We start from the raw sequence: 27,638 nt of genomic DNA on the forward strand, positions 1-27,638 counted from the left end.
TCAATTTTGATAGTAAATAGATATTTATTTATATTTTGGGGGTGGGGGTGGGGGGGGGGGTCAGCTCATGCAAGGATACAATTCATGTAAACAAAATTATTTAGAAATTCAACTCGTAAATGTGCAGATTTCGGCGTTTCTTGGTGTCAATCTCCGGAATGTACAGGATAGAAAAATAAAGCGCAGTACATAGGCGACATCCAACGGCTCTCCCCGATCCCTCTTGCCCACAATGTGATTATCAAATCGAGCAGCCGTGTCGTCAAAAGGCGAAAAGGGAGACGGCATCCGACATGTCAGGCACGGAGGCGACGAGCATTCATATGAAAACACAATTGAAGACCACCGACGCCCTTTTAAAGTGTGCAAGTTGATCCGCAACACAAAAACAAAACGGACGATTTGGAAGTCGCGCCCTTAAGACACTGGTGACGTTTATCATTTTTTAAAAAACTGTTCACGACAACAATGATAATAATTCAAACTCGGTCGTGCGGCACACATGAGCAGGAGGCCCAAAGGGGTGTTTCAAGAGCTTTTTTTTTTTTTTTTTCTCATCTTGGTGCCCGGCATCATTAGCATCTAGCTAATGCTAGATGATCTTATTGCTTAAAAGGCAGCCTGCTAACGTGTTCGGAAATTGCTTTAGCTTAAGAAAATATTGCGCAGAGCAGTCTGAGACGTCGGTACATTGTGACATCGCCACCAAGTGTTCATAATTCTACTTCTTCCTTTTATAACTTTGCTGCTGTGAATTGGGAATTTCTCCATTGCGAGACTAATAAAGGTTTTCTTATCTTAATTTAAATTTGGGGAACTGTACAAAGCGATTTTGTTAGCTTTTTTTTGGGGGGGGGGGGGGTCAGAACCTGGATATGCCACGTGTATCAACGTAATCATTTTTGACACCCATTTCAACAGCAAACAACCAGCTTATTGCTAATTAAAATTCTAGAGACGGTTTGGGAAGATTGTCTTGAACAAAGTAGTACAGCGGGTATAAGATGACTTTTTTTTTTAATAACAAAAGTACGATTTTTGTCGGTGTTCTTCCAGTTCTCTTTTCACTATTTGGAATGTGAACCCTGACCCAAAATACCGAGAAATATTCGAGCCATCCTGAAAACAAGAATTTATCAACACTAAAGAAATTGGAGTCTTAAGCGTAAGAAAATAACGATGAAATATAACGTGTCATAATACCTCGTGTGGCTGTCAGGATATTGTCAAGTTCAATTTTAGTTCAAGTTTCCCCAAATACAACGAAATAGTTGATGTTTTGGTACCTCGACGCCACCATGAAAAGCGACAGACCAAAATCATCTCACCGGGAGGGCTTTGAAGCAACATTTTTGGGCGAAAGACAGTGGCCGCTGTTAACATTTTGGCATTTTTGGAAAAAAATCACTCGTTAAAATGTCTTCATTCTCATAAGCTCATGAAAATCATAGCCCCCCCCCTCCCCCCCATGTGGCCCAAATAGCTCGTTTACAAAAACACAACTGATGAGCAATGAACAGGCTTTTGACAAATCACCACAAAAACAGCGAGACAAGTTTTTTTGTTCACTTTGAAAAAACAAAAACAAAAAAAAGGGGGGGGGGGATAGACGAGAAGAAGAGGTAGACCGGACCACCTGGGAGTTGATGGACGGTGGCCTGAGTAGAACAAGTAAGCAAGCCGCAGAGATGATGAAAACGAGACTCCGGCTTTTCTGTATAAACATCCTTAGGCACGAGCCAGAAAAACTCCTTTCTTCCGCATGTCGGTCGAGTTTAAAAAAAAATATACATACACAATATCGAGATGGGATATTTTCGGACTCCGTCGGGGTAAATGTTAAGCTCCAGAACGACGCGTACAATTTTTATTTTTTGACAGGCACAGTAGTGTTTCCCTGGATAGGAATGCTAGAAAATGCATCCAAAAAGAGCGGACAAATATAGAAGAGAGTCAGCGTCCTCTGGGACGCTGCAAAGAACGATTCAATTCCAGCAACAGCAGGCGCCTTGTTAAGAGGAGAGGGGAAATGATCTGTCCTGAGGACCAAATGAAAAAAGAGCGCTTTGCAAAGTTGCGGGAGAAAATTAGGATGCTCCGCTTTGTATGGAGTCAGTAGTACTGAGAGCGACCCTCTGTCGTGAGGCCGTTTGAGAAGCGCGGGAGGGGGATGGAAAAGACACAGTAGTTTAAAAGTAAGGCCTCGTTTTTTTTTTTTTTTTTTTTTGTGTTGGCAAAAAAAAAATATACATTTGTAATTTAATTACATCGAGCTTGAAAACAAAATATGTGCAAAAAATTCAATCTCACAAATACGGGGAGGTGAATTTGTAGATGTGAAAATGATTGCACCGTCTCTCTGCCCATTCAACTGTCTGTTGGTCGTCGTCCTCCCGCTGCCCCCCCCCCCAAAACCCGGCTCTCTCGTTGGTCGTCAGGCTAGAAAGCTGGACCTTGAGCTCCCCCGCCCCGAGCTCAGCTTCACGTTGAGTGGACAGCCATCTTTAGCTTATCGAGCTCCATCTGAGACGACACGGAATGCAAAGCGCTCAGAACCGAGGTTTAGACCCACACTCCGAGCCATTGTCTTGCTTCGGGATTTTGGATTTCTTTGGGCGCGAGTGTTTGCAACATGTGCGCGAATGTTGTTTGTGGCTGTCGGCGAGGCCATCAATAATGTGGCTTGATCTCAAGAGCGCGCTCCATGCGGAGAAGGCGGCGTATGTGGTTCGGGGGATCGATAGTACCTGCAGGGCGACGCGCTTTTGCCTTTCCTCATCCAACTCTCCACGAAGCTCTGTTATTTCTTTCCTAGAAATAGGCACAAACATACATTTCAATTGATTGCCCTCGTCGACGCCAAATGTGTCGGCTGTTGTTTCAATCGCTGCTCTTTGCCAGATCAGCTTATTACGTGCGCAGCGACTGGAGTCATAGCAGCGCTTGAGTTTATAAAAGCGACCCTGCATCTTAAGATGCCGCCGAAAGAGAAACTTGGGTCGTGCCTTCATTTCCGCAAGCTCGCAAGTTTGCTATCAAAGAATTACATTTGCTGGGCCTTGAACAGCTCCACTGACAGCAGAAGATCCTTCATCTGACTTCTGAGCGCTTCCATCTGGGATTTGGGATCCTCCCTTCCCTGGAAACCGCTTTCCGAGCCGGAGGCTGCGGCCGCCGGGCCGGGTTTGGCCTCCACGCTGTGTTTATGCGATGACGGCGACAGGTTGTGTGCGGAAAGCTGCGGAGGGAGGATTGGGGCGAGGGGTGTGGGGGGGGGGGGGGGTGCATGATATTTAATTTCAGTACTTTGGAATTGACTATGAGAGAAGTGAAAATAGAGAACTTGAGCCAAAACGGCACGAGAGGGAGAAATGAACTCCAGAAAGAATGGTTCGCATTATAAGGGAAATGAGAGCGTAAACGACAAAAAAAAAAGAGCAGGACCCTTTTGAAGTTTAAAAAAAACAAAAAACAAATCATTCATTCTAAAAATGATATGCGTTCAATGCTCATCCGTCACCGATGCAAAAAGTGAAGTTCATTCTCCGAGAGGCTCTCATGACCCTAAACGGGAGATTTTGGTGTTCAACAGCTTTCAGAAGGAAAGAAAAAATAAAAATAAAAAAAAAAGTTCGCCGTTCACATTAGTGTTTGTATTTTGGCGTTTGTTTTTGGAATGTGGACGATTAGATCAAAAAAAAAAAAAAAGATTAGACATCGGAATTAGGGTGAATGAAGTCAAAAACTCCTGAGCAAGTTCCAAATTTCCGAGTTGCTCCTAATACTGTGTCATCAGTGATGTCAGGAAAAATTGCTCCTTTGCAAATCGGAGGGTGAAAAATCAATCCCAAATAATAATTGCAAAGCGATGCGGTGCCCCCGAGCACACAGTGCTCACAATTGATGTCTGTGAAAGCAGCCAATTAAATGAGGTCTCTGATAAGAAAAGTACGGCGTTAGCTAGCGACCTTCTCCACATATGAATGCACATCGGTATGATTAAAAAAAAAAAAAAAAGCAGGTAAATAAGAAATCCAAACGACCTTTCTGGGTTCCAGAAGCTTTAGTTTGCCGCCATCCTCCTCGTCGAACTTGAGGGATTTCTCCACGGCGTTCTCCTTGTTGGGCTACAGGGGGGGGTTGTTCTTTTTTTTTTTAACGATTTAGGAAGGACAACAACAATACGACTACTCCTAGTACTGCTAACAAAAAAAAAAACAATGTGAAATGATCCATATTTCAACACGTATGACGTACGGATTTTTGTCGGCTATTTCAAATGTGGCGACGCGAGCCTCGGCTCGGAACAATTACAGGAGGCAAGAAAAGCAGTGGGGCCGCCTCAGCGTGAAAGATGGCCAACCGTTAAATCTGCGTTTCACCGCGTGCGGGCATGATTGAAAATCAATGTGACGATTGGGGACTCGTGTCCTTGAGAAGATGCGCTCATTTGGCAACGGCAGCCGCCGAAACAAACAAAGGCGCAAAAAAGGTTCGGTACGTCCATGCCGTCGGAGCTTTTTTTTTGGAGCGCGTGATTAAAGCAACGCGTAATTGTTGAGCACGACGAGCGTCGAGTGAGGCGCTCACCGAATGCCCTCCGCCGAATTGGGCGGGCAACCTGCGGCCGGTGATCTTTGGTCTGTTCGCGGTGGGATGAGACAGCTTTTCTGAGTTCGGGGAAACCTCATCGAAACTCATCAGAGCTGTTGAGAGAGTAAGAGGTCAGAGATAAATATTGTTCGGGGGGGGTTATTGGAAGCTAACATTTGACGGTTCGAGAAGAAGTCCAGTCAGCGCGAGAATATTTTTCCCGTGCGCGCCCGCTCGTGGGAACGCGGTGTCACACGATTGTCTGGCGGGGGTGTAAAAAGGAGCGCAAAAAAATGCGGATTGTGCGCATCCGATCGACGACGGTCATGGCTCAAAATGACATGACGGTCGATCGGCGAGTTCGATCCGCTTGATGAGAGTGGCGTAGAGTCGAATCGAAACGACACCCGAATAAAATCGAGCCACTTTGTTGAGCCGCAACTGTGGCGTTGAGCAGGTCTTTGCACCTGCGTCACACTAAGCTGCTCGCGCAAGAAAACGGGGACGCCGACTATTGCATGTTCTTGTATCATGACAACTTGTCAGACTCGCTGTTGCTGAGCAGAGAAGTGCCCCCCCCCCCCCCCCCCCCCCCCCCAGCTCCGCTAGACTCTGCAGTGAAGGGCGAACAGCGGATTTCAGATTATTTCCCATCTCCGCTTAAATACTTAAAATAAACCTTTGGAGCTTGTGGGACACGCGTGGCTCAAGTCCAAATTGTGAAAATGGCAATTGGGAAAGAAAAATAAAATCGATACATACGTGATTCCAAGGATTTGTCCCCTGTGTCCATTGAGGGTGTTTTGGGCTTGGGGGGAAGCAATAGGTCCAAGTCTGGCTTTGGACGAGATGTTGGCACTTCCCCATTATGTCTGGGGGGGGGGGGACAAAAAAAAAAAACAAGAAACCAAATCACTCCAGAGATCGTTCGAAATAGCACAATGCTGGGAGAAAAGAAGACATCGGACCCACTTCAAATTTGGTGACGGAGTAAGAGGCTTGTCTGGCCGCTTGGGTGGCAGGTTTGCCGGTTTGCCTTTGCCAGGAGGCGGGACGGGCTTTTTGGGTGGGAGCGGGGCCGCGGGCTTGTGTGGTTTTGGATCTGGCATCGGCTTGTCAACTGAAATGGAGCAAACGCATTCGGAGATGGAGAAAACCACGCAAAGCCACTAAAATGCCCAAATTGTCAGGTGAAGTTTGGGGGAAAAAAAAAAAAAAAACCAAACACAGAAAAACGTGTTTTATGTCAACGATAGCAACGAGCTTTTTGCCGGCGTCGGCGTTTCCTCAAAATACTTGACGGTAAAGGAAAACAAAAAGCCAAATGTGTAACATTCGAGACGTATCATTCTGATTGCATGGCAGACATTTTGCGGTGGAGGCGTGAGCCTTAATTGCCCCCCCCCCCTCAACCCCCCAGGTTACTGCATCCGAGAAATGAGAATGAAGGGAGGTGTACCTTTGTCCTCTGGCCTGATGGCGTGAGGCTTCTTGTCAGCGCTGGGAACTTCTGGTTTGAGAGCTGTTGAGGAGCATGGACCCCAAAAAAAAAAAAAATAAATAAATAAAAATGTCGGAAGGTACCGCAACCAACCAGTTGTGGAGTCCAGGATAATAGTTTGTTCAACTCTTGATCAAGTTCCTTCGGAATGAACGGTGTGTCGCAGGCGCTTACCGATGTGTTTTGACGGCGGAGGGGGCTTCTTTGGTTTCTGAAAGAAGAAATAGAAGCAATGAAAAGTCGGCGGCAGGAAGTCAAGTCTCCGGAGACTCAATCGGGAGTCACCGTGTCAAACTGTAAGAAGATAAGAGCATTTCTTTTTAACCGTAGCATGACGACTATTCAATGAAAAAGAAAGACGTCCCAAACAAAGTGGACGGCCGCTCTTAACGGGCGCCCTCGCTGCCCGACGTCTCCCTGCGCGTTCCTTCAAGAGCACGGTTTTTTTGGGGTGACAGACGTGGCGGACGTCCTACCTCTTCGGGGTCGTGCTTCAGCGAGGACTTGCGCGACCCTCGAGATAAATAAGCCTGAAACAGATTGGGCATTGATCTTTTTATTGGTTTGCAACAAACATACTTTTGGGAGTTGTCGCCAAAAAGGTTCAGCCCTGGTTTCAGGGATTTTTTTTTTTTGTGGAAGGCCCGTCAGAAAGATTTGATCGAACTAACTTGCTGTGTGTGACCTTACCTCTTTTTCGCCCTCTGAAAGCATGACGACAAAGTTGTCCGGAAAGACGCCTTCCTTGCCTCCCACTTCTCCTCGCCACCAGCCGGGCTCTCCTGTGTCCTGTCGCAGAGAAGGGATGGAAATGTCAAAAGGCGCCCATCGATTCCACGACGGACAACTTGTACGGTCCGGTTAAGGAGGTAAACGCACGAACACGGGGGGGAAGGCAAGTGGCCGGGAGTGCGCTCACTCACGAAGCCATCTAGGAACTAGACCGCAGCTTTGTAACCGCGCGACTGTCCCTTGAAAAGATTGCGGAAAACGGTTGCTGGAATGAAATCAGGAGCAAAATGGATTCGAATTGAAAAACAATGCTATGGACCACCTTACGCAATTGCGATGCGAGTGACCCATTGATTGACCATTGACAGATTCATCAATAAAACAAGTGGAATTAAAAATGCGGGTTTCAGTAAAGTTATTCTATAGTAATATATATCTTCAAATCATGTGTGTAAATTAAAAGCGGAAAGTAAATATATATGTCTGTCATTTGAAGCCAGAAGACACTTCCCCCATATTAATGATGCAATGATAAAAAATAAAGTAAATGGTCAGAGTGTATGTCCAAATAACTCCACTTGGTGGCAGCAACTTCCCACGCTAATTCTTAGCTTTTGCCTTTAGGCCAAGAACACAACCAAATCTGCGCAGAAGGGGGAAAAAAAAAAAAAAAAGTCAGAATCGACGGAGGTGATCTAAGCAACTGTAAATTGTAATCGCACCGTTCACCACCAGAGGGCAGAATTCCCTTCTGTCGTATTCTCTTGGCAACTGCAGGTACTGTACATGTCTATATTGTTGTTTTGTTTTAAATAACTTATCTTTTGAGTTCACCGATGGTGGTCAGACCATTTTGTGGGTTTTGAGGGTCTGAAAACGCGCAGGTGACGCCGGTTGAAATGATAACTTCCCGAAGTCATTCGTATTCTTGTGCATTCGGACACCGAGCAACATCTTACCTTGCTGATGATCGAGATGATGTCATCCTCGCGCAAAGTCAGTTCATCCTGATTTGTGGCTTCCAAAGCGAAGGTGACCCGACAGAAGTCTTTAGCTTTGGATGTCGGGAATGTGAAGATTCAGAAGAGGAAGTATAGGATCGGAAAAAAAAAAAAAAAAACACGACACGCGCAAAAGGCCGGCAGGTATTTTTACCTTTGGGGTTGCTCTCTCCGTCGCCCCTCTGCATTTCTGTCACGTTGGCAAAGGCGGGCTTTGCGGCTGATGGTAATGAAGGCAGTGGCTGAAATGCAGCAAACGTGAAAGATGGAAATGATTGATGGCACGTCAATGGACAAGGGACTTCATATGGAAAAGCTCGTACAGCATTAATTGCAAGAAAGGAGTCAAAGGAAAATGAAAACGTGGTTGCTACAAAAATAGGGGCACCTTTGCAGGGTGCTTAAGTTCTTGAGGATTTGGGCGATATAATCAGCTCAATCATCCAAGAGAGCGTTTGAGAAAATGGATGGGTGGACCGATGCAAAAACACACCCAAGTTGACAACCGATGCAACGTTTCCTTTCGACATCGCCAAAAGGAAACCTCCAATTGCAACTGCCGGTGCGTGTGAAAAGCCAGGTGAGCGCTCATACGTGTGCCATGTTGTCTATTCAATGCCGAATGGAAATAGCAAACTCAGTTTAAAAAAAAAAAAAAAAAAAAAAAAGAGAGCATATGCGCAATGACTGTTGTGAAGAGATAAGAAGAGAGAGAGGAAGGGGGGGGGGGGTTATTATTTCGAGATGTGGAGAGTTGAGCACCTCCAAAATTAAAGCCATGCAAGTCAACACAGAGCTGCGTGTATTGTGAAAAGCGGACGTCCTATACTTGCCAAATGTAACGTGTGTTGCGACCGTCATCAAACTCACATTTTCCTTTTTGTCTTCTGTATCCAGGTGGGGAATTCGGACCTTTGATTTTACCGAGCCTTCTTTGAAAATGTCTCCAAAACCAATCCCCTGGATTTTTTTGGGCTGGACAATCGCTCCGTTGCCCGAAGCCGGCAGGGGCGATGACGGGGTCACTGCGTTCTCCGCGCCGTGTCCATCTGCGGAGGAGATGCGGTGAGGGCAAACGGGAAAAGTCAGCGACCAGTGGGCGAAAAGGTCTCTCGGCCGGCTCTCGGCCTCATACCGGCCTCTTCTGGGGTTGTGCCGTTGGAGTCTCCGTCTTCTTTCGCCACGTCCAGTTCTTTGACAAAGTTGGAAGGGAAGAGTCCTGACTTGCCGTTGATGACGCCGCTCCACCAACCCTCTTCGACCTGCGCGCAAGGAGAGCCAATTCGGGACGACCGCCGACGACGGCCCGGCGACGGCTAACCTGGTATCGAGTCCTCAATATTCGCGGAATTGCAAACTGTGCAAAAAAAAAGCTGTTTTTCGGTAAGTGAAACATGACGCTACTTTTGTGCGCGCTTCTCTCTGACTCGCGCTCTACATTGTTTCGCCAGAACACCGGAAGGTTCGCAATAACCTTTCGGAACCTATTCCGTGACAAACACGCTCATCGGTGCGTCAAACGAAACGTCTTCCAGCATTGTCGGATAAAGCAGACGATAAAGAGTCGATTTGATGCAACCCGCTGGCTTCTTAAAAACAAACGATGGGAGACAATACCTCTTCGGTGATGTCTACGATATCTCCCGCTTTTAATTCCAGTTCATCTTCGTTCTGCGGCTGATACTCAAACAACACTTTGCACTGTCTCTTCTTCAACTCTGTGAAAAGAAGGTAGGCAGGTCGTAAAACAAAAACCGGCTATGTGACTTCAGCTCTGCGCCCTTTTTTTTTTTTAAACATGTTCATACGTGCAGGGCTTCTAGGATTAGAAAAAGGGGGCGGTATGAGCAGTGTCAACATGTAAAATGTCGGAGGAAATGGTGAAAACTATTTGGATCTGCCGTGTTCAAGCACAGCAGCCAAGGAAATGGTTGACAAAAAAAGTGAGTACTTGGTTTAATCACTTTTAATCAATTTTCTTGCAGTGTCATTCTGGAAGCGCATTTTTAGGTCTTGCCAAAATAGGCAGCGCGTGATTACAAACGGTACAATCTTTCTTTTTTTTAATCTCAGCCTTGGGCTAAAATGATTTTAAACTTGTGTTTTATCAATTCCATCATTCGACACTGACCTTAAAATGACAGAGAATTGTTGGAAACTTCACATTTATTAAAAAAGAAATAAATATATTAAACAAATTTGATATATATATATATATATATATATATTTTTTTTTTTTGCTCGACCCTTGTAAGCCCTCTGGACTTCGTGACTTCTACAACGATGTGTCCGGAGGCGTTTCACCATGTTAGGCAACATAAAAGTAAAAAAAAAAAAAAAACATATGGATTGACCTGTATTTTTTTTTTTTTTTTCATCTGCAAAGGTATTCCTTACTCTTTGTGGCAGCCGTCGGCCGTGGTTGGAAACCACCGGTAGGGATCCCGATGGTGCTCATCCTCTGAACCAAGTTGGCAACGTTGCCGATGGACTTCTCTCTCTTCAGAGGCTGAGCGGATTGCTCTTTGGGTTCATGTTTCATTTCCTTGGCCTCCTGTTTGATTTCCTTGGAGAACACAAACATGATGAACATTTAACGTTTGAGAAATTGGTGTCGTCGAGGTGTCATCCCCGTTTCCCCAAAGTCGAAGCTAAAACCACACCAAAATACACGTCCCACCGCTGACCCCTTTATCCTGTTTTCCCCCCCCCCTCTCTCTAGCTACCCTCTGTCCCGCTAACTGACCTGTTGAGCTCAACCCGACTAGCCGAGGCAGATGGCCGCCCTGCAGTTTTTTTTTTTTTTTTACAGTTGGTGAGTTTTTTTTTTTTTTTCTTCTTGCCTCTGTTACCAACTGTTTGCGCGTGCCGGGTTGTTTTGTTCTCGCAGTCACTCTTTAAAGCATGTCAGTGACATCATTCGACACAGCAGACAATGACAACGGCAATTCATCGATGATGAAAAGCGATGTCAAGGCCTCTCCCGGTTCCTTAAAAGTTCCCTTTCTCCATCCGCGCATTCTCTGAACGGCTTTTCCTTCAAAAGGTCCATTTTGGAATCACGCGTGTCAGGAAAACAAAATGAGCATCGTCAATGGTCATTGATAAAATCAAACATTGAACCGGCCGACATCGTTTGAATTTGAGGCGAGTGACAAACCATCCCAAATTGAAGCCGAGACAACCACAGCGTCGGTGCGGGAACGTTCTATTTCGCTAAACAATGGCTGGGTTTACCGCCCGGCTTCCTGGCTCACGCTGACTTCGCACTTCCATGAAATAGGAAGTTCGCTTCGCTTGCGCCGTGTAAGCGTGCGCGGCTGCAGGTGTGTGTCCCGACGTCGCTCCCGCTATGAAAACATAACCCGACAGATCATTCGGCCACAGCCCTCACGGATTCTACGCGTGCGCGTGAATAATTGGGGTCCCTCGGTCGACCGCCCTTCTCAATGCGATGTCGTGCAACTGTCCAAAGTGACAAAGGAAGACCAAGAATCGCGATCCGGGGCAAAAGAACCGCGCTCACGTGACCCGAGGATACTTTAAGAAGATGCATGGCAACTAATCCCGGTCCTGGCAGAGCGACGTTTAATCTCTTTACCATTTCGTCCCGAGGCAAGTCTCCTGCCCCCGTGCCGTTCGGCAGTCGCAGCAATGAAAAAAACGGAGCCGCGGGTATGACAAACGGCTTCTCGGATAGCGGTAGCCTCAAGAAAAGTTCCAAAACCGCCGGGGTCTCGCTTCTTAGCGGATTATCTATCCAAACCCGGTCTTCGTCGCAGATTAGCGGTTCGACTATCGCGGGTTTAACGACGGGGGGGGAAGCAGCAGAGGTAGACGACGGTCATGGTGCAACTCTGTGAGAGAAAATCTCCAAGTCAGATGGCTCTGGTGGTAAAGTCATAAAATGTCCCCGCCGACAGTAAATCAATTGGACGCGTTAGAAATGTGCAGGGAAGGGATTGGTCGCTACTTGAACCTTGAACTCAAATACACCCCCCGTCAACTAGATGTCAAGGCAAACAACAGGTCGACATCGGACGAAGCAAAGCGGATTTCGCAGATGCCGGCTCATTTAGAAGAAAACAAAGAAATAGGATGGCGTCTTTTCGCCTGCTCTTACCTTCACAAAGTTGTCCGGAAAGAGTCCTCTTTTGCCATTGAGATCTCCTTCCATCCAGCCGTCCTCTTGGATGCAGCGCACGTTCTTGATGAGGTCCCCCTTTCGCAAGGTCAGCTCATCCTCATGGAGCGCTTCGTAGTCAAACTCCACCACCACCTCTGCTCCGGAGACCAACGGGAAGGAGGTCGGAGAGAGGAAAACCAAAAAAAAAAAAAAAAAAAGGGGGAGGCCAAGTGAAAAGGAAGTCGTAACTCATGCGACATGGAGGGTTCACACACACACACTAGAAAGTAAAAAAATAGCAGACGTAACACAATATAAAATAGACATTGGAAATGAATGAAGATTGATGAAGTGCTAATCGAATAACTCGAATAAATGTAATATTTCCAGGAAATACTCAACATGATGAAGGCAGAGATGGAGAATGATGTCTTTTTTTGGAACTGAGGACAATATAGTGACAAGGGTCCAACTAATGAAACCCGTCTGCTTTTTTTTTTTTTTTTTTTTGGCAGCGGTTCGCGTCCGCAAGCCTTGCTGCCTGCTCCCCTCCGGCCTTCTTGACTCCAGCCGAGCTCACATCGAGAGTCTGCGGCGGAGGAGCCGGCGCGTGGTGCGGCAACGGCGGGTCAAGCCAAGTAAGTTAACGGCGTGATCAAGTAGCACCTCGGGTTTAATGTCACGCTTTGATTGGCGCAGGAGTATCATGGCATCCATTTTTTCTACTTGTATATTCACCACACTCTATGTTCCACTTCGTCTCTTATCATAATCATAATAATAATAATAAAAACCAAAAAATGGCGGTGAAAACACAACATTCCCGGTGATGGAAATGTTCTTGTACCTACCTGAAAAACTAGTCGTAGTGCCTGTAGCAATACGCCGTTGTCAAATATCTCAGCTGCTCAGTGTTTGAGCCCAATCGGTGCGCAGTCGTTTCAAACTAGCTGTGGGTTTCACGAACCGCCAGGCAGATAAGATCTCTGCGCGCGTTGGTTTAATTTGCATTTGACAACGAAGGAAAAGCAGACTAGCGATCGCCACGGCAACTATTCAGTCAGATGGCATATGGCTTTCATTCCACGTTCGCTCTCAAGGTGGCTGGCAAAGTGGCGGGATTGTGTTGTTCAGTCATCTCGGCGGATGTCCCAGAAAAGCAGTCCCAATTATTAAGACACTTCTAAGCTGTCAATCAACCAAGAAATCAATACTGCACTGTCGGGCTGCTTTTATGGCACGCGATTGACAGGCATGTCGCCCGATAGTGTGATGGACTGCGTGCATGCAAGGCAGCACTTCCACGTCCGATGTCGCAGTGCGCTGAAACTTCCGGCGCGGGGGAGACTTGAGCGCACCGCAATGTTGGCGTGACGTAACGCTAACCCCGGCTGCGTCCAAATGTGCACGCTCTACCCGATGTAGTGCGCAAGTCGAGGGGTTACGCCATTTTGTCGGGGTGGCCTACGGAGAATTAAGGGAGGGCGTCGATGTTTACTCAGCGATTTGTATGCCAACAATGCAACGCGAGCAGTGAAACGAGATGGCGCAAGTGCGAATATCAAAGCCATACACCACAGAAATTATTCATTTGCGATCTTGTCGAGTCGTCACAATCGTTGCCGCTTTTGAGTCGTCGTCGATGTGCAAGGTGATGCGCGGGGAGATTACAGGCCGCAAGAACACGCGCAGCTGCTTCTCTGCATGAAAGCCGGAAGTCTCCGGCTCACTTTCACGCGTCGCCGTCTGTCAGGATGTGGACGTTTCACAAACCTCATGGCTTCAATTTAGACCGCCTCAAGGTGACTTTTCTGGACTTGAATCCACAATCGTTTTGAGAGCAAATCAAACACGAGCGGCGACAAACAAGCAACAATGTCTGTGATAAGGAAACCAAAAAGAGAATTGAATCACTAACATTGTTTACACCGACATATTGGCTGATTGTATTTTCATCCTCAACCGCAATTTTATAGATTTAGTTTATTAGTCATTAGTGTGTGGCCATCAAAGCTAGAGAGAGAGAGAAGAGTCACACACAAACACGGCCGAAAATCCCCTCAGCCAGTTGCCAACTGAGAAAAAGCAATACCTGAGTGAGAAGTCCAATTTCTCCAATCCAATTGGGAAAAACTAGAGCGCGGGATTTAAATGAACACCAGCGCCGAAACACATTTCAAAAAGGTGTGCTTATTCCAAGGTACGGTGACGTTTTTGAGTGCGTTGTCAAACACGACTGTCAAAACGATCCACGTTCACGCTATAGGTTTAATATCTGTTTGCCTCCGTGTTGTTGTTGAGCCACGTTGTCACTTTTGTTTTGATAGCAGCACGTCGTGGTTTTTTTGCGTGTGGGTTGTTTCAAATGTAAACATGAGCTCAAGTCAGACGGGACATGTCTCCTGAAAAGAAAACAAATGAGCTACTCCAGACTTTTTGTGTGAATTAGAGGTGTGTGAATCCGGCAAAATCTGTCTCCGACAGGTCGAAATGGAAAATCATCGCACTATTCTGCTTACTACACAAGTAACAAACATGCTTCTGTGAAATATCAACATTTTTGTGATTAGTTTAGTAGTTATTGCAAATCATTTTAGAACATTTTGAAAGAAAAGCAAAATGGTCTCCTCAAGAAAGCCAAAGTCAGACATTTTTTAAAAATTCCTTGCACTTTTGAGGAATTTTTAAACCCATTTTCATGTACCGCTTTGTATGATTGTTTTTATACCAGTCGGACAAGAATACACGCGAAGACCAGTAATCTTTCGAAAATACCCTTTGCCAACCATGTCAGGTTTCAAACCTGTTTTGCAACATAGCAAAGCTGAACTGCGCACAACCACCTGCACGTCTTCCAAAACGCACACTTCCCCGCCTCAAGAGATGCGGTAGGAAGGTTGCATAATTCGGCGCAGAAGGGGTCGCGTTAGGTGTGAAGCAGCTCATAAAAGCCAACCTGCCACCAAATCAATTTAACAAACTAAGAAAACGCGTCGCTGACTAAAACATCAGGACAAAATAGCAAGAGTATGAACTAGAAGCTAAATAGTTTCGCGTAGATTTCAATACAATGGTGTGATCGGACATCCATAGATCGATAGATATGATCAGTGCATATTCTGTTGTCCTAACTCTCGAGTGACAATACTGATCGTTTACTCCTACGTTGTAAGACCGTAACCACACAACTACACGCGAAGCCTAATTTCAAGATGAACACTGCCATTCACACAAACGAGCCAAGAAATCAGTTTGAGAAGCGGAGTTGCTTGCCCGCATGTACATGGCCACACTAATATGCCTTGTCTGATCATAAAAGTGGGTGGAAACTCACGTCCACAGCCAACTTCACACAATTTAGTTCAGACATAAAAAAAAAAAAATCTGTTTTATTGATCGGTGGCTTAACTGCAGATCGCGATTTAGACACGTTGACAGCAGCAGTTGTTGTCGTTGTTTTTTTTTAGATTGTTTACGTCCACATAGCGAGTTAATGCAGGCAAGGAGGAGGCGTTTATTCGCTTGAGTTTGCTAGCTCGCTATTCCTCCCAGGCTAAGCTAACCTAAGTGGATTGCTTACTTTATTAACCAGCGTTCTTCAAACGCTCACGGTGTGACTTAAAGGCTTCGACGCGAGGCTGGAATGCTTCGCGGGGCTTGACTTGTGCACGATGAGGCCAAAAGCAACGTTTGGCTTTTTTTTTTTGAAAGCACACGCAAACGACACAAGCGCCACATCATGGAAAACTCACCCATTCCTTTCCTTTTGCGCAGCCTTGGCTACCAAACGTTGCCAATCGATTATTCGGCAGGTTTGCGGCTAACTCGAGAGCTACAAGCCGAGAAGATGGGCGTATAAACGGTTAACAACTACGATGCGGTTGTAATTAGGGGAAAAAACAGAGAGCCGTAGATCCATTCGCCCTTGCCCAAGCAGCAGCCTCCCTTCTTGTCTCCTGGCGGTGCTTCAAGAGTATTGTGCAGGAAGTTGAGCAGGAGTCTCCACCTTCCTTGGACATGCCTCCATCGCAGCGGAGCGACTGCCACCAAAAAACGACCAAACTGCGCGCAACTTCGCGACCTTTCAAAGCCGGGGGAAAAGTTCGGCCAGATGAATGGTGGAATTTTGATCCCTGCTACACAAGTGCTCCACCAGGGGCGTAGCCAGATCATTTACAACTGGGTGGCACAACGCTTCCGCGTATGGGGTGGGGGGGGGGGGGGGGTGCGTTCGTCTGTCATTCTTTATTATACCATCTCCACAATCAGGGTTTCATTCAATCCAAGTCCCGCATATCCACAAAATAAAATGGCCATCGCACTCATCATTGAGCGGGGTGGAAGGGGGACGAGTGTATGTGTGCATTTTATTTCATGAAACCATGACTGGATGGTATGAGAAACAATGACTTATGGGCCATGCCTGCTATGGTATGTAAATGATTATTTATTGATTGATCCGATGGTCCTAAGGCAGGCGGACCGAACCAGAAGTGTAGTAACCGTGTCAATAACTGACACGAGAATGGCGGACCATTCAAGAATGATGTTGGCGCGCCACGCTGTGGCGAAAAGGAGAATGGCAGCATCTGCGCCAGAGCCGCCCATGCACTTTGGTTGACGTGTGAACGCATGTCCCTCGAAAGATTGAGACCGAGTGGTCCAACTTGGTCTAACCCCAACACCCCCCCCCCCCAATCGTGCTCTGCAAAGCCACAACTACATCGACCGGTAACTACAGCTTGAGAAAATGTGGTGCCCCGCGGCCATTCGAGTAGTTTGTCCAGCTTGAATGTCACCGCTCCTCTGCAGGATGAGGAAGCAGAAGTGCCGGTCAGGATGTGACTCGATCCTTATCCCCCCTGTCACGCACTGTCATAACATTCTTGATTTCTCTTGGCGCCGTCGACCTTCCCGATTTCAAGCGGCATTGCTTTTCCATTCCCTACATCTGCTGAATTTGACCTACTTCTCATCCGGATTTTCCGTCTTGTGCAATGGCAAAGTATTACACTTCATCTCCACCATCCTTGTGCTTCATGTCCACTCCTCTTCGTTGCACGTGCGAGGGAGGCAGATGGCGCTGGACTTGCTTATCAGCTGCTGCTATTTGCGGCGATGCCCGAGGCTGTAAGCGTGACAGCTTGTGTGTATGCTGAGCGCCGCTCAATGGGCCAAAACAGTGAACACGTCATGTCTGGGCAGAAGGATGCTAACTGGATGGCAGACTGCACAGAACAGATGACTGAGTGGCTTGCTCAAACAACCATGTTTTGCCCCACTGACACATATCGGACGAGCGGAGAGGTTCGGCACTTTCTGATAATAAGCACCTGCTTGAATGCAAGAATGCCTTTGTTGATTGTTTGAATGTAAAACTGCTCTTTAAAAAAATGAGTAATCCAGAAACGTTGGGTCAAATTAACCCGAGTGGCATTTGGTCCCGAGAGCGTACACTTTTCCGGCTGATGCAATAATGAAACAAACAAAAAAAAAAAGATGTGTACGTATATCGAAATGCACAGTAAATAGCACGAATGAGAAGCAGTCGTTCTGCTGATCTCTTCTTCCCGACAGGAAACTCAAAGCACGTGCGTCCTTAACCACGCCCCGCCGGCGACGTCACCGCGTCCGAGTCTCCGCGGTGCTCTGCGGCGAGAGGACCGCGCCGCACTGCTCACTCAACGAGCGCGCGACGGGGCGAGGCGGCGATGCACGCGTGGCCCTCATCCGTCACGGCGATGGGACCGAGCACCGCGTTCTTTGTGAGACGAGCCCTCATCCCCGACTCCCTTCAGCCGCTCCATCCGGGGACCCGGACTAGAAAACACTCTACTCCACTTGAGGAGAAGGATGACGAGCGGAGAGACACCCAGAGATGAGAAGTGTTGATCTTGTCAGCTTGGGCAAGGACGTTTGCTTGAGCCTCATCTGAGTCCCGCACATCGACACCATGTCCGCCATGTACATTTCTGCAGTGGTGAGTGCATTCATTTTAATCTTTACCGTCTCGTTGCATATTCTCAGGATTCCTTCAACAGATTCTCATTTTAAAGGGCCAGTGCCTATTTTCTCTTCCCACATCCGTTTCCAGTCTATTCCAGACCGAGCTTCAGGGGCACTGTTCCTACATGTTCACAATTTTCAATCACAATGACCATTTATCCGACGCCCCCCCCTCTCCAACCCCCCCCCCCCCCCCCCCACATTATTAACATCTCATCAGTATCCAGTTATTCCACTGTGGGCGAAGCCATACAAAGGCTGTAACAGTGCTGTGCTTGTTTGCCACATTGCGCTTGTGTTGACCAAATTACTGGAAATATCAGTCAAGTCTTTCTCAACTCATCGCTTGTCACCACAAAGACATGGTCTGAATACTTTTTGTAGAGCCAAAAATCTCTTAAGAACCGCAACTTGTTTTTTTTTTTTTGCACCACTGTTGGTTGAACCCCACTGAAATGAATTGAATTGACTTAAATCGTTCCAGTCTCCCCACAAAAAAAAACGTGAATGTTGTTGTTTTTTAATAAGTCCAAATAATCTTGTACTTGATCAAAACAGGCAATAGCCATAAAATAGAATGGAAAGCCTGAAACAGGTTGTGCGTCATGAATTAATGCTGTAATTCAATTCGGTGCGTTGATCCTTCTGTTATGCCGGCCTTGGACACTGGGAGGCGATACTGTGTCAGTGAGTGAGTAGGTCGGTCGCTCGGTCAGTAAGTAAAGTAAGTTCGTAAGTATCAAGGTGTTCTATTTTTACTCACTGATACAAAGCGCTTCACAACCACGAGCAAAAATTGGATGAATGCCATTATTGGTAAAGCAAATAACGGCTACATTTATCTTTACGCGCTACTACAAAATAGCAGTTCACAACTAATATTTATCAACATGGAAATTTTAAATAAATCATATCGTACCCACCAGAGATGCTAATGCAGAGGCTAGCACCCGAGATTGTGAAGGTGTTGGGAAATAAATGTATTAGCGTTCCTTGTAAATTGTAAACGTAAGTGGGTTTTCTTTATCCGACTGTGTCCTCCCACAATTTCGAAAGCAGTCAGCCTAGCGATGCACGGCAAAGAGGATGTGTTCAAACCACAAGCCTGTGTCAAGTCATTGGCACGATGGATGAGCACTTAGCAGTGTGACACATCCCCCCCCCAAAAAAGAAAAAAATTCAAATAAATCTTCAATTAGCCTTTTTTCGGCGATAAATTCACAGTGAGCCAACCCAAACAGTTCCCTTCCTTGTCCGAGCTGAAATGTGCCGCGACCACGGTGCGAGGAAGGCATGCGGCGCCACAAAACAACAGGTGCTTCTTAGGGTGAACATGAGGGGGGGGGGGGGGGTTAGTCAGCGAGGAGGAAGCGGCGAAGGGGGGGGGGCACGTGCATGCCCCTATCCCGAACATGTGTGCACATTAAGCCCTTCTTCAATTAGATAGCGATTGCCGCCCAATGTTGTTGTGACGCTCGCACGCAAACATGCACGCGCGCGCCTCTTTACGTCCACCGAAAGCGTTTGGATTTGGCCGAGGAGAAGCGTTTTGGATGGGCGGACGGACGGACGGATGGGGTGGACTAATATGTGGCTTTCAGGGTGGGCCGAGCTGGCGCGTGTCCCTTCTGGCCGGCGACCGTGTCGGACGAGCCTGAGAAGGGGAGCGTGCCCTGAGTGGATTAATGCGCTGTGCTCCATTCCTCTAAAACAACCGCTGCGTCCGCAGTGTGGGTGAAAGAGATTTCCTGTTGGATACCCGCACAATCTTCTGTTCGCCGGCCGCATAGGAACATTAAAGGCAAGCTAGGACGTGCTGTTTCGATAATAATCTGGGGGGGAAAAAAAAAACAGTGGGACGATATCTGTTTCCTTTTCTCCATTCGCCCCCCCCCCCCCCCCCCCGCCCCTGGTGTTTCTGGTGTAGGTTTCTTGAGAGGACAATGTCTTCCAATTTAAAACAAACAAATGTCTTTTTGAATCTTGCCGTGTCTTCCTCAGGTCCTGTGGACATTGGCGATGGAAATCTCAGCGCGGGTTTTGAACACGACTCACCCGGCTGAGCTGCCCTTCCTCTCCCCCCGCCATTATCAATACAAAGACCCCGATTCCGGCTCCCGGTTGGTCTGCGACAAGTGCCCGGCCGGCACCTACGTGTCCGCCCACTGTTCCTTAACCGCCGTTAGGGAGTGCAGCCCCTGCCCCGAAGGTACTTTCACGCGAGGCGAAAACGGCGTTGCGCAATGCCATCGCTGTCGGGCGCCGTGTCCCGCGGGCCTGCTGGAGAAAGTCCCCTGCGCCAGCTCCCGGGACCGCGTGTGCGCCTGCCCTCCGAACAGCTTCCTGTCGGCGGAAGGTCGCGCCGAGTGTCGGCCCCATTCTCTGTGCCCCCCCGGGACCAGGGTGAAAAAACGGGGTGGCGAAACGGAAGATGTTATTTGCAAGCCGTGCGCCAAAGGAACTTTCTCCGACGCCGAGTCGAATGCGCTCAAGTGCCGAGCCCACGCGGACTGCCGAGCTCGGGGGTTGACGCTGCTCGCGGCGGGGACGAGAGAGACGGATAATCTGTGTGGAGCGCCGCCGACGGCCCCCTCGCCCGCGGCCGCCGCGCAAAGACGCGACTCGGCGACATCGGAATCTTCCTCGTCGCCGTTAGATCGTCAAGGTGAGAGCTCGTCGAGCGTCGACGGCGTTTACGAAGCCCCGTTCAACCGAAGACCCTTTCTTGACTTGTGCCATTTGTTCTCACTCATCCCCCCCCCCCCCTTCGACTTTCATCCCCGCGTCTCCGCCCAGGCGTCAACGGACGTTCGGCTGCGATTCAACTGAGGGAAACTCAAGACGGGAAACTCGGGGCTGAAATTCGCAGCGGTGCGCCGAGCGCCGATGCGGCCGCCGGCGACCGCGCTCGGGCCTCGCCGCCCGCGCTCACCCGACAGCTGCCGCGCCGCGAGCAATCGTGGGATGAACCCAATTCTTACCCTCCGCGTGTCCCTAATAAGCGGACAATAGAGGGACTCGGGGGGTCGGAGGTCGGGACTGGAATCGGGAAGATTCCCGCGCAGCCGAACCGAGACCGAGTTTCCAATCCTAACCGACCCACCCGAAGAGGATCCCCGCGGCCCAGCGCCCCCGATCACTTCGATATCAACGAGCACCTCCCCTGGATGATCGTCCTGCTGCTCCTGCTTGCGCTGGTGGTGATCGTGATGTGCAGTGTGAAACGCAGTTCCCGCGTACTGAAGAAAGGCCCCGCGCGGGACCCGAGCAGTATCGTGGAAAGGGCAATTCAGAGGAAACCGCCGCTGCCCCCCGCCCACGTCAAAGAGAAGTGGATCTATTACTCCAACGGACAAGGTGAGGCCGCCGCTACGATGACTCGTTACGCAATCGTCTTTCATGACCCCCCCCCCCCCCCGAAGGATTAATACCATTATTGGAGTTTCACGTCAGGCCCCCCCCCCCCCCCCCCCGTTAACGTTCTGTAAAACAATTTTGGGTTGTCGTTTCGGAAGTAGTTCCAGTCGTTTTACGACAAGATGAGCCTCCCTTTCGGTGTTGGAGACTCGCTGGCGCGAACCGAGCTTGTTTTTTTTCCCACACCGAACACCCGATAGTCTGGAAGCGAACAATATTGCCGTTGTACTGTCGAGAGGTCTCGCCAGCGCTTGGAGTTACATCCAAGCACTCAGTCGAACCCGCTTTCTGTATTTATCTTCCCCGCTTTCTTCTCAGCGCGACGTCCATATCGCGCTTTGCATTTGCCGCGGCGCCCGATGACTCTCTTTTTCTCCGTCTCCATGGCGCATTATCTGTTGACACGACGGCAAGCACGCAACAGGTGGAGAGCGCCGTTTCGCACGCAGGGAAGGAAAGAGACACCCGACTTTGAAAAACGGATTGAGGAGGAAAGAGCCACCCCTTCCCCTGGCTGTGCTCGGCGACTGACTGGAAAAATCTGGTTTCAGCCGCATTGAGTTTGGCTGTTTTTTTTTTTTTTTTGTACGCGCGCAGGTCAGAGCGTTCCCTCGACGGGGAGACAAAGCGATGCGCAGCCTTGATAGGAGGAAGATAAAAAGACAAACGTTAAGACTCAGGAAGCGAGCATACGCGTCGTGGTCCATCCTCACCGGTCAACCCGGTCTGTCTGCGGACGCGCCCGTGGGGGGGGGGGGGGTGGGGGGGGGTCACCTCCTCCTCCTCCTCCTCCTCCTCCTCCTCATTTGGTGTTTGCTTGATTCGAAAGAGTTGAGGGGAAAATCAACCGTTTGACACTTTGCAGTCCTCCCCCAGGAGTCGAAAGCACTCTGCCAACATTCTCGGCCCTCCCGTCATGCCTTCCTGGAAAGATTCTTCCAGGAAGGCAAAAGGCGCTCCTGGAACTCTTCTGCCACACCTCGTACGTGAAGTCAAAGCGATTCCTCTTCGGCGGTAAACTCACCGAGAACTGTTGAAGCATTGTTCAACGCGCCTCCCAATTAAGAGCCAAATGCTTTCGGGGGTGATTTTCCCCTCGGTGGTCCGTTGCGCCGCCACGGCTGTTGTTTTCTGATGCCGTGACTCATCTGCCGCCCATGTGTATGTGTTTAACGTATGCGCTTGAAGAACAACGCCGCGCTGCCGCGTAGCTTGTGGAGCAATCGCGAAAAGAGCGTCGTAATCCTTTCAAGGTGCACGCTTGGCTCCCCTTGAAGGTTGCAAGGGCCCGTTTTACTGGCGTCGTTAAAACGGTGAGACAATAAACTTGAGAATGAAAAGGAAAGCTGCGAGATCTCCCATGAACTCGGTTTGCCGTTTTGTTGAGAGGCGACCGGAAACGTGAGTCATACCGGGTCGAGTATTCTCAGAATCTGCTCTCGTACGTTGTCCCCGTTTCAAGTTCAAGTAAACGTGTCGCATAGCCGACGATGCGAGGACGGCGGAACCGAGTGCAAAACGCTTTGCCCGCTGCGCATTAGCGCCGCGTCCGTCTTGCATCAAGGCTGTTCAATAATTCATGCCCGTGATGTCATCGATGCGCGTTGGGAAAAAAACGAGGGCCGTTAAAAAAAACAAAAAAATTGCGATGCTAGGAAAGAACCTCGCAAGTCGCGCTCCGTTGGAAGTCATTTAATTTGCAATATATATTTCCCAAGCAAGTTGGGAGAATGTTGTGGAAAAAACAAGATGAGACCCGCCCAGCGTCCTCCCTCGTTAAATATCCCCTCCGTTAATCATGTCGAGTTGCACATTCTGGCCCGGTGGGGGGGGGGGGGGGCGCCCGTTCGAATGGACCGTGTGCCGCGATACCGCGGTGGGCTTAGGGAGAAATAATTGCTGAAAGCGGGAACGCGTTTTCATCCTTCCACTATTTTCTGTCAGCGGCCCTCAACCGAAAAAGTCTGGACGCCCTTCGCGCTCAAAGATTTCAAAAGTCAGGCGCGGCGCGGTTTTAACCGGCTTCCCCTAGGAGAGCAAATCACGTCACGAGCGTTTTGCGACACAAAGGAGCTGACTCACGATGAGTTTGTCGGCTCTCCCGTTGGACTCCGGCGTCGCTCGTCATGGCGGCGAATGCTAAGAAAATGGCCGCCTCGATATGTGCCCTTCGCCATCTGCAAATTGATGGAGGACGTGCTCCCTCGTGAGCACGTCTGCCGGCCGGCGCGCCGAATCATCGCGAGACTTTTCTAGGCCATCCGGCGAACAGGGACAGCGCGGCATTCGGAGCCGGGGGATTTCTCTGCTGTCACTGTCGCTTATCGCCAACCGGGCGGCGGGCGTTTGACCCGCGAGGCCGCCGCACGCGAGGTCCCGCGGCTCCGCGTGCCGCTCCAGTTTATTCATCTTCGCCCCCCGCCCCCCGTTTTTTGTGAGCGTTTGTGTCCGCGTGTGCGTGCGACATATATCCCCCACCGCCGACGGTTTAGCCATTTAATCTCTCGCAGTCATCCCGGATTTGCGCATTTTGCGTGTTTGCCCACTGCGGACATCAATTAGGGATCAACCCGACCGAAGCTTATCAAAGTGGATGAACAATTTCACGTGTGTGCGCGCGCACTTTGAAGTCAAACGCATCGGACGACTCATTGGGCTCAGTAGAACAAAGGAGTTTGTTTTTCCGAACTATGAGTCGCGCTTCATTTCATCGATTCATGGGAAAACGATCTTGAAATGGATCTACGTCAACGTCTTTGCGCGTGTCCGGCCAGACGGCAAATCAACGCGTTTCCCTTTGTCTTAGGAGTGGACATTCTCCGAGCGGTTGCGGCTCAGTTGGGCCCCCAGTGGGTTGAGCTTTATCAGTCGCTGGCCAACGCCACCGAGCGGGAAGTGGCGGCCTTCTGCAGCGGCTACTCGTCGGATCGCGAGCGGGCGTACGCCGCGCTGCAGCACTGGACCATTCGGGACCGCGACGCCAATCTGGCCAAGCTGATCAACGCCTTGCACCGTCGGCGCCGCATCGACGTGGTGGAGAAGATCAGACTGGTCATGGAGGACGACCCGCAGGTAGGAGAAAAAGGCCGCAACACCCCCCCCCCCCCCCCCCCCCCCCCCGCCGGAGCTTTTATAAACGTGCCGCTCTCTCTGTTGTGTTTGCTGCACCTGCTTCCCCGAAATGCTCTACTTTGCTCTGCTTCCGTGTTGACCGCTAATTGCGTCGTGCGGGTTTATGCAGTTAGAAACACAGCAGGCGCTCTCTGGTGTGACGGAGATTGCTTATTCTGTCAAAGCTGCGCCGCGCCACTGGGACGCAGTCATCACTGAATGGAAGAGAACCGAAGGAAATTCGAGCAGTGCTTACAATTTCAGTCTGGGGAGGGGGGGGGGTGGGGGGGGGAGAAACAAGAGCTTCTCTCATGAGCTCATCTCCAAACCAGTCCTTACTGGTTGGAACAGATTGTTCATTACGGCTCCAGAGAGACGGAGGGGAGAGGGCGGGGGGCGGAGGGGCTTTGCACAGATACGAGCACCAGAGGACAATAAGAAGGTGCAGTGCATGGAGATAATGAAGGAAACATGGCGGTCACAACTTGACTCAAAAGATGTGCTTTCAAAATGAAAAAGACAAATTCATCTTCTCCACTGTATCTAGCTTTTAACGAATATTCTTACTCGACAACTGCTTTCCTCTTCGGCAGCTCGCTAAAGTCAAGCCTCTCCTTCCTCGAGAGCACTTTGATTCATGCCTTTGTCACATCCTGGCTGGATGACCGTCATGCACTTGATTTTGGAGTCGGACAATCCTCCATTCAGCGTCTCCAGTTGGTCCAAAATGCTGCTATCCGTTTCTCGTAAGACTGAGAGGATGGAGGCTTTCCCGAAGGCCGCTCCCTCTCTTTGCAAAGAACGTTGGGCAAGCCCCCTTCAAACTCCTTTTGATTCTTTGGCTTTTGACTCCAAACGATGTGCCTTCCCCCAGTTTGACATCAACCAGCTGATGACGTCGGTGAATGTAAGCCAAAGCCTCAGTCCCATTCACAAGCCTCCGGAGTCTCCCAGCAACAGCAGCGGCGGCGGCGGCGCCGCGGGTGCCGAGCAGTCGCCGGTGGACCGGACCAAGAGCTTCTTCCACGATGAGTCGGAACCGCTGCTCCGTTGCGACTCCACCTCCAGCAAAGACTCGGCCCTGAGTAGGAACGGCTCGTTCATCACGAAAGGTGAGTGGGCAGCGGCTCTCGTCTTCAACCTCACCCGCCGAGCGGGGGATAGTTCTTCAATTTTTACAGTTCTTCCATCCAACGTTGTTCATTTGTTCTGCATTTCACTTTCTAAATAGTCGGTGGATTCATTTATTGTCAATTATAAATGAAAAAAAAATCTGTAATGTAAAATATTGCATCCATACGTAAAGCGGTTTTACGACATATCTGGTTATTTAGAAATGAGAGCTTGAAATGGCTCCTGTTTCCTGGCCGTGACCCTCAACGAGGACAAGCCTGATAGAAAATAAATGGATGATGATCGCCCTCGTGTGGTCGCCATTAGTTTTGTACTTTGCCAACTGCTCGCTGGTAAACACTCCGGCGTTGCTCGCCCCCGCGTTTTCTCAGTGTTGTGATTAAGAACTGGGGAAAAAAAAATAAGAAACGAGGGAATAGAACCCGACTCGCTTATTTTACTGAGATTATTTAACTTGTGAATTCACGTTCAAACTCCAAATTGTCTGTGAGCGTGTATTCATGGCTTCTCGGTTTATTCGCGGTTGCAAGGAGCATCCGGTGAGAAGTCAACCGTTTCCATTTTGTTCCCCCTTCGCCGTCATCCCCCCCGCAGAGAAGAAAGACACGGTGCTGCGGCAAGTCCGCCTCGACCCGTGCGACCTGCAGCCCATCTTTGACGACATGCTGCACATCCTGAACCCCGAGGAGCTGCGCGTCATCGAGGAGATCCCCGCCGCCGAGGACAAGTTGGACCGGCTTTTTGAGATCGCCGGAGTCAAAAGTCAGGAGGCCAGCCAGACGCTGTTGGACTCGGTCTACGGCCACCTCCCCGACCTTTTGTAGGAAAAGAAGACGCCCGGGAGGAGACCAGAAGGTCTTCTTCACATGTCGCCCCGAGAAAATCTGGTACCGTTCAAATTGAGCACAACCGTGACCCGTCGTTAACTTTATGCGCGAGGTTGTGAATGATTCCTTTATCTCGGCTCGGTCGTTTTCACCTTTCCTCTTCCTCCTATTCTCTATTGCGTCTTCTCTGTCATTCCTTCATTCACCCCGACACGGGAGGGGGGGGGGGGGCGCAAAGTCCCTCCTTGGTGTCTCCCAAGCAAATGCATTCGATAAGGCCTTGAGTTTTATCACGAAACGAAACTTGAAAAGCATCCATCTCCAAGTTTTGTTTCAAATTTATGCTTCGGTGATTGATTCCATATTGGTTTGTCATTCGGAGGTCCATGTTTTTCATTGTAAGGGGGCAATATAAAATGTGCACACTTCGTGGATCAGACCGGATTCCCTGGCTGCTGGTCTGACGACAAAATCCCATAAACTGGAAAAAAACAACAACATTTGCTTGAACTTTAAACAAGTCAGTACATCGATATTGTTCTTGTTCTTTTTTTTTTTAAGAGACTTTTCAATCATGAAACAAATAGTACACCCATTTATCGACATATTATCCAAGATGTGGCTTTAGGCCTCAGCATATGTGCCTGAACTTGCGCCGATCTCCATCTTCATTGTTGTTGTTTTTTCCAGCCATTCTGCGTCCCCCCCCCCCCCATTGCTCGGCATGACACAATTACGTGCTGCAATACAAGATATGCATACGCCACAGTCTACTTGAAATATGTCTACGTATGACTTTTGATTCCAAAGAAAGACGGAACGGACTCTGGTTTTCTTTCCATGTACTCTAAAATGAACTGAAAAGTAAACGGAAAAAAGAAAAACGCGACAGCAGCGGCAACGTTGGTCCTCGGCGTGACCCCCCCCCCCCCCCCCCCCCGGTAGCAAAGATTTCAAGATCTGTTGCTGTGAACTTGACCGAGGGACAAAGAGGAGAGTGAGGATGCCTTGACTCAGACTTCGTGCTGCGTGCCCCCCCCCCCCCCCCCACGTGTCAAAGATGAAGGTGACGGGGGCGGTGAGTGGATGATTTCACTATTCCCAAGCGGAGCCACTGCTTAAAATCCAACAATAAAAGCTCAATATTTGTCACAACGTCGGGAGTGGTGGTTACTCATGTGGCGGTCCTG

At 49.1% G+C, this 27,638-nt stretch overlaps 2 protein-coding genes across 5 annotated transcripts; one reads left to right on the forward strand and one right to left on the reverse strand.

The window, feature by feature from the left end:
• cd2ap (CD2-associated protein) lies at nucleotides 1-16,087 on the reverse strand. Of its 2 annotated transcripts, none has more exons than XM_086100293.1 (19): nucleotides 15,706-16,087; nucleotides 11,951-12,108; nucleotides 10,225-10,393; nucleotides 9,445-9,545; nucleotides 8,963-9,089; nucleotides 8,698-8,876; nucleotides 7,982-8,069; nucleotides 7,786-7,880; nucleotides 6,785-6,883; nucleotides 6,571-6,624; nucleotides 6,269-6,305; nucleotides 6,053-6,115; nucleotides 5,566-5,713; nucleotides 5,356-5,465; nucleotides 4,591-4,706; nucleotides 4,044-4,127; nucleotides 3,048-3,238; nucleotides 2,748-2,811; nucleotides 1-2,523 (listed from the first exon to the last, which is right to left on the reverse strand). In XM_086100293.1, the coding sequence occupies exons 1-19, from the start codon at nucleotides 15,707-15,709 to the stop codon at nucleotides 2,482-2,484; spliced, it is 1,929 nt and encodes a 642-aa protein (XP_085956419.1). In that variant the 5' UTR covers nucleotides 15,710-16,087; the 3' UTR covers nucleotides 1-2,481. The 2 variants fall into 2 exon arrangements, with proteins under 2 accessions (XP_085956419.1, XP_085956420.1); XM_086100294.1 differs by lacking the exon at nucleotides 15,706-16,087 and adding an exon at nucleotides 14,046-14,127.
• tnfrsf21 (tumor necrosis factor receptor superfamily, member 21) lies at nucleotides 10,390-27,603 on the forward strand. 3 transcript variants are annotated; one of them, XM_086100290.1, is made up of 8 exons: nucleotides 10,390-10,642; nucleotides 12,469-12,591; nucleotides 17,531-17,933; nucleotides 19,961-20,624; nucleotides 20,756-21,316; nucleotides 24,183-24,448; nucleotides 25,362-25,599; nucleotides 26,216-27,603. In XM_086100290.1, the coding sequence occupies exons 3-8, from the start codon at nucleotides 17,907-17,909 to the stop codon at nucleotides 26,443-26,445; spliced, it is 1,986 nt and encodes a 661-aa protein (XP_085956416.1). In that variant the 5' UTR covers nucleotides 10,390-10,642; nucleotides 12,469-12,591; nucleotides 17,531-17,906; the 3' UTR covers nucleotides 26,446-27,603. The 3 variants fall into 3 exon arrangements, with proteins under 3 accessions (XP_085956416.1, XP_085956417.1, XP_085956418.1); XM_086100291.1 differs by lacking the exon at nucleotides 10,390-10,642 and having other exon boundaries at nucleotides 12,450-12,591; XM_086100292.1 differs by lacking the exons at nucleotides 10,390-10,642; nucleotides 12,469-12,591; nucleotides 17,531-17,933 and adding an exon at nucleotides 19,388-19,760.
• Nucleotides 27,604-27,638: the final 35 nt, after the last annotated feature.

Source organism: Hippocampus guttulatus, chromosome 20 (assembly GCF_054856545.1).
Source record: "Hippocampus guttulatus isolate MCC_2025c chromosome 20, RoL_Hgut_1.0, whole genome shotgun sequence".
NCBI classification, from domain to species: Eukaryota; Metazoa; Chordata; class Actinopteri; order Syngnathiformes; family Syngnathidae; genus Hippocampus; species Hippocampus guttulatus.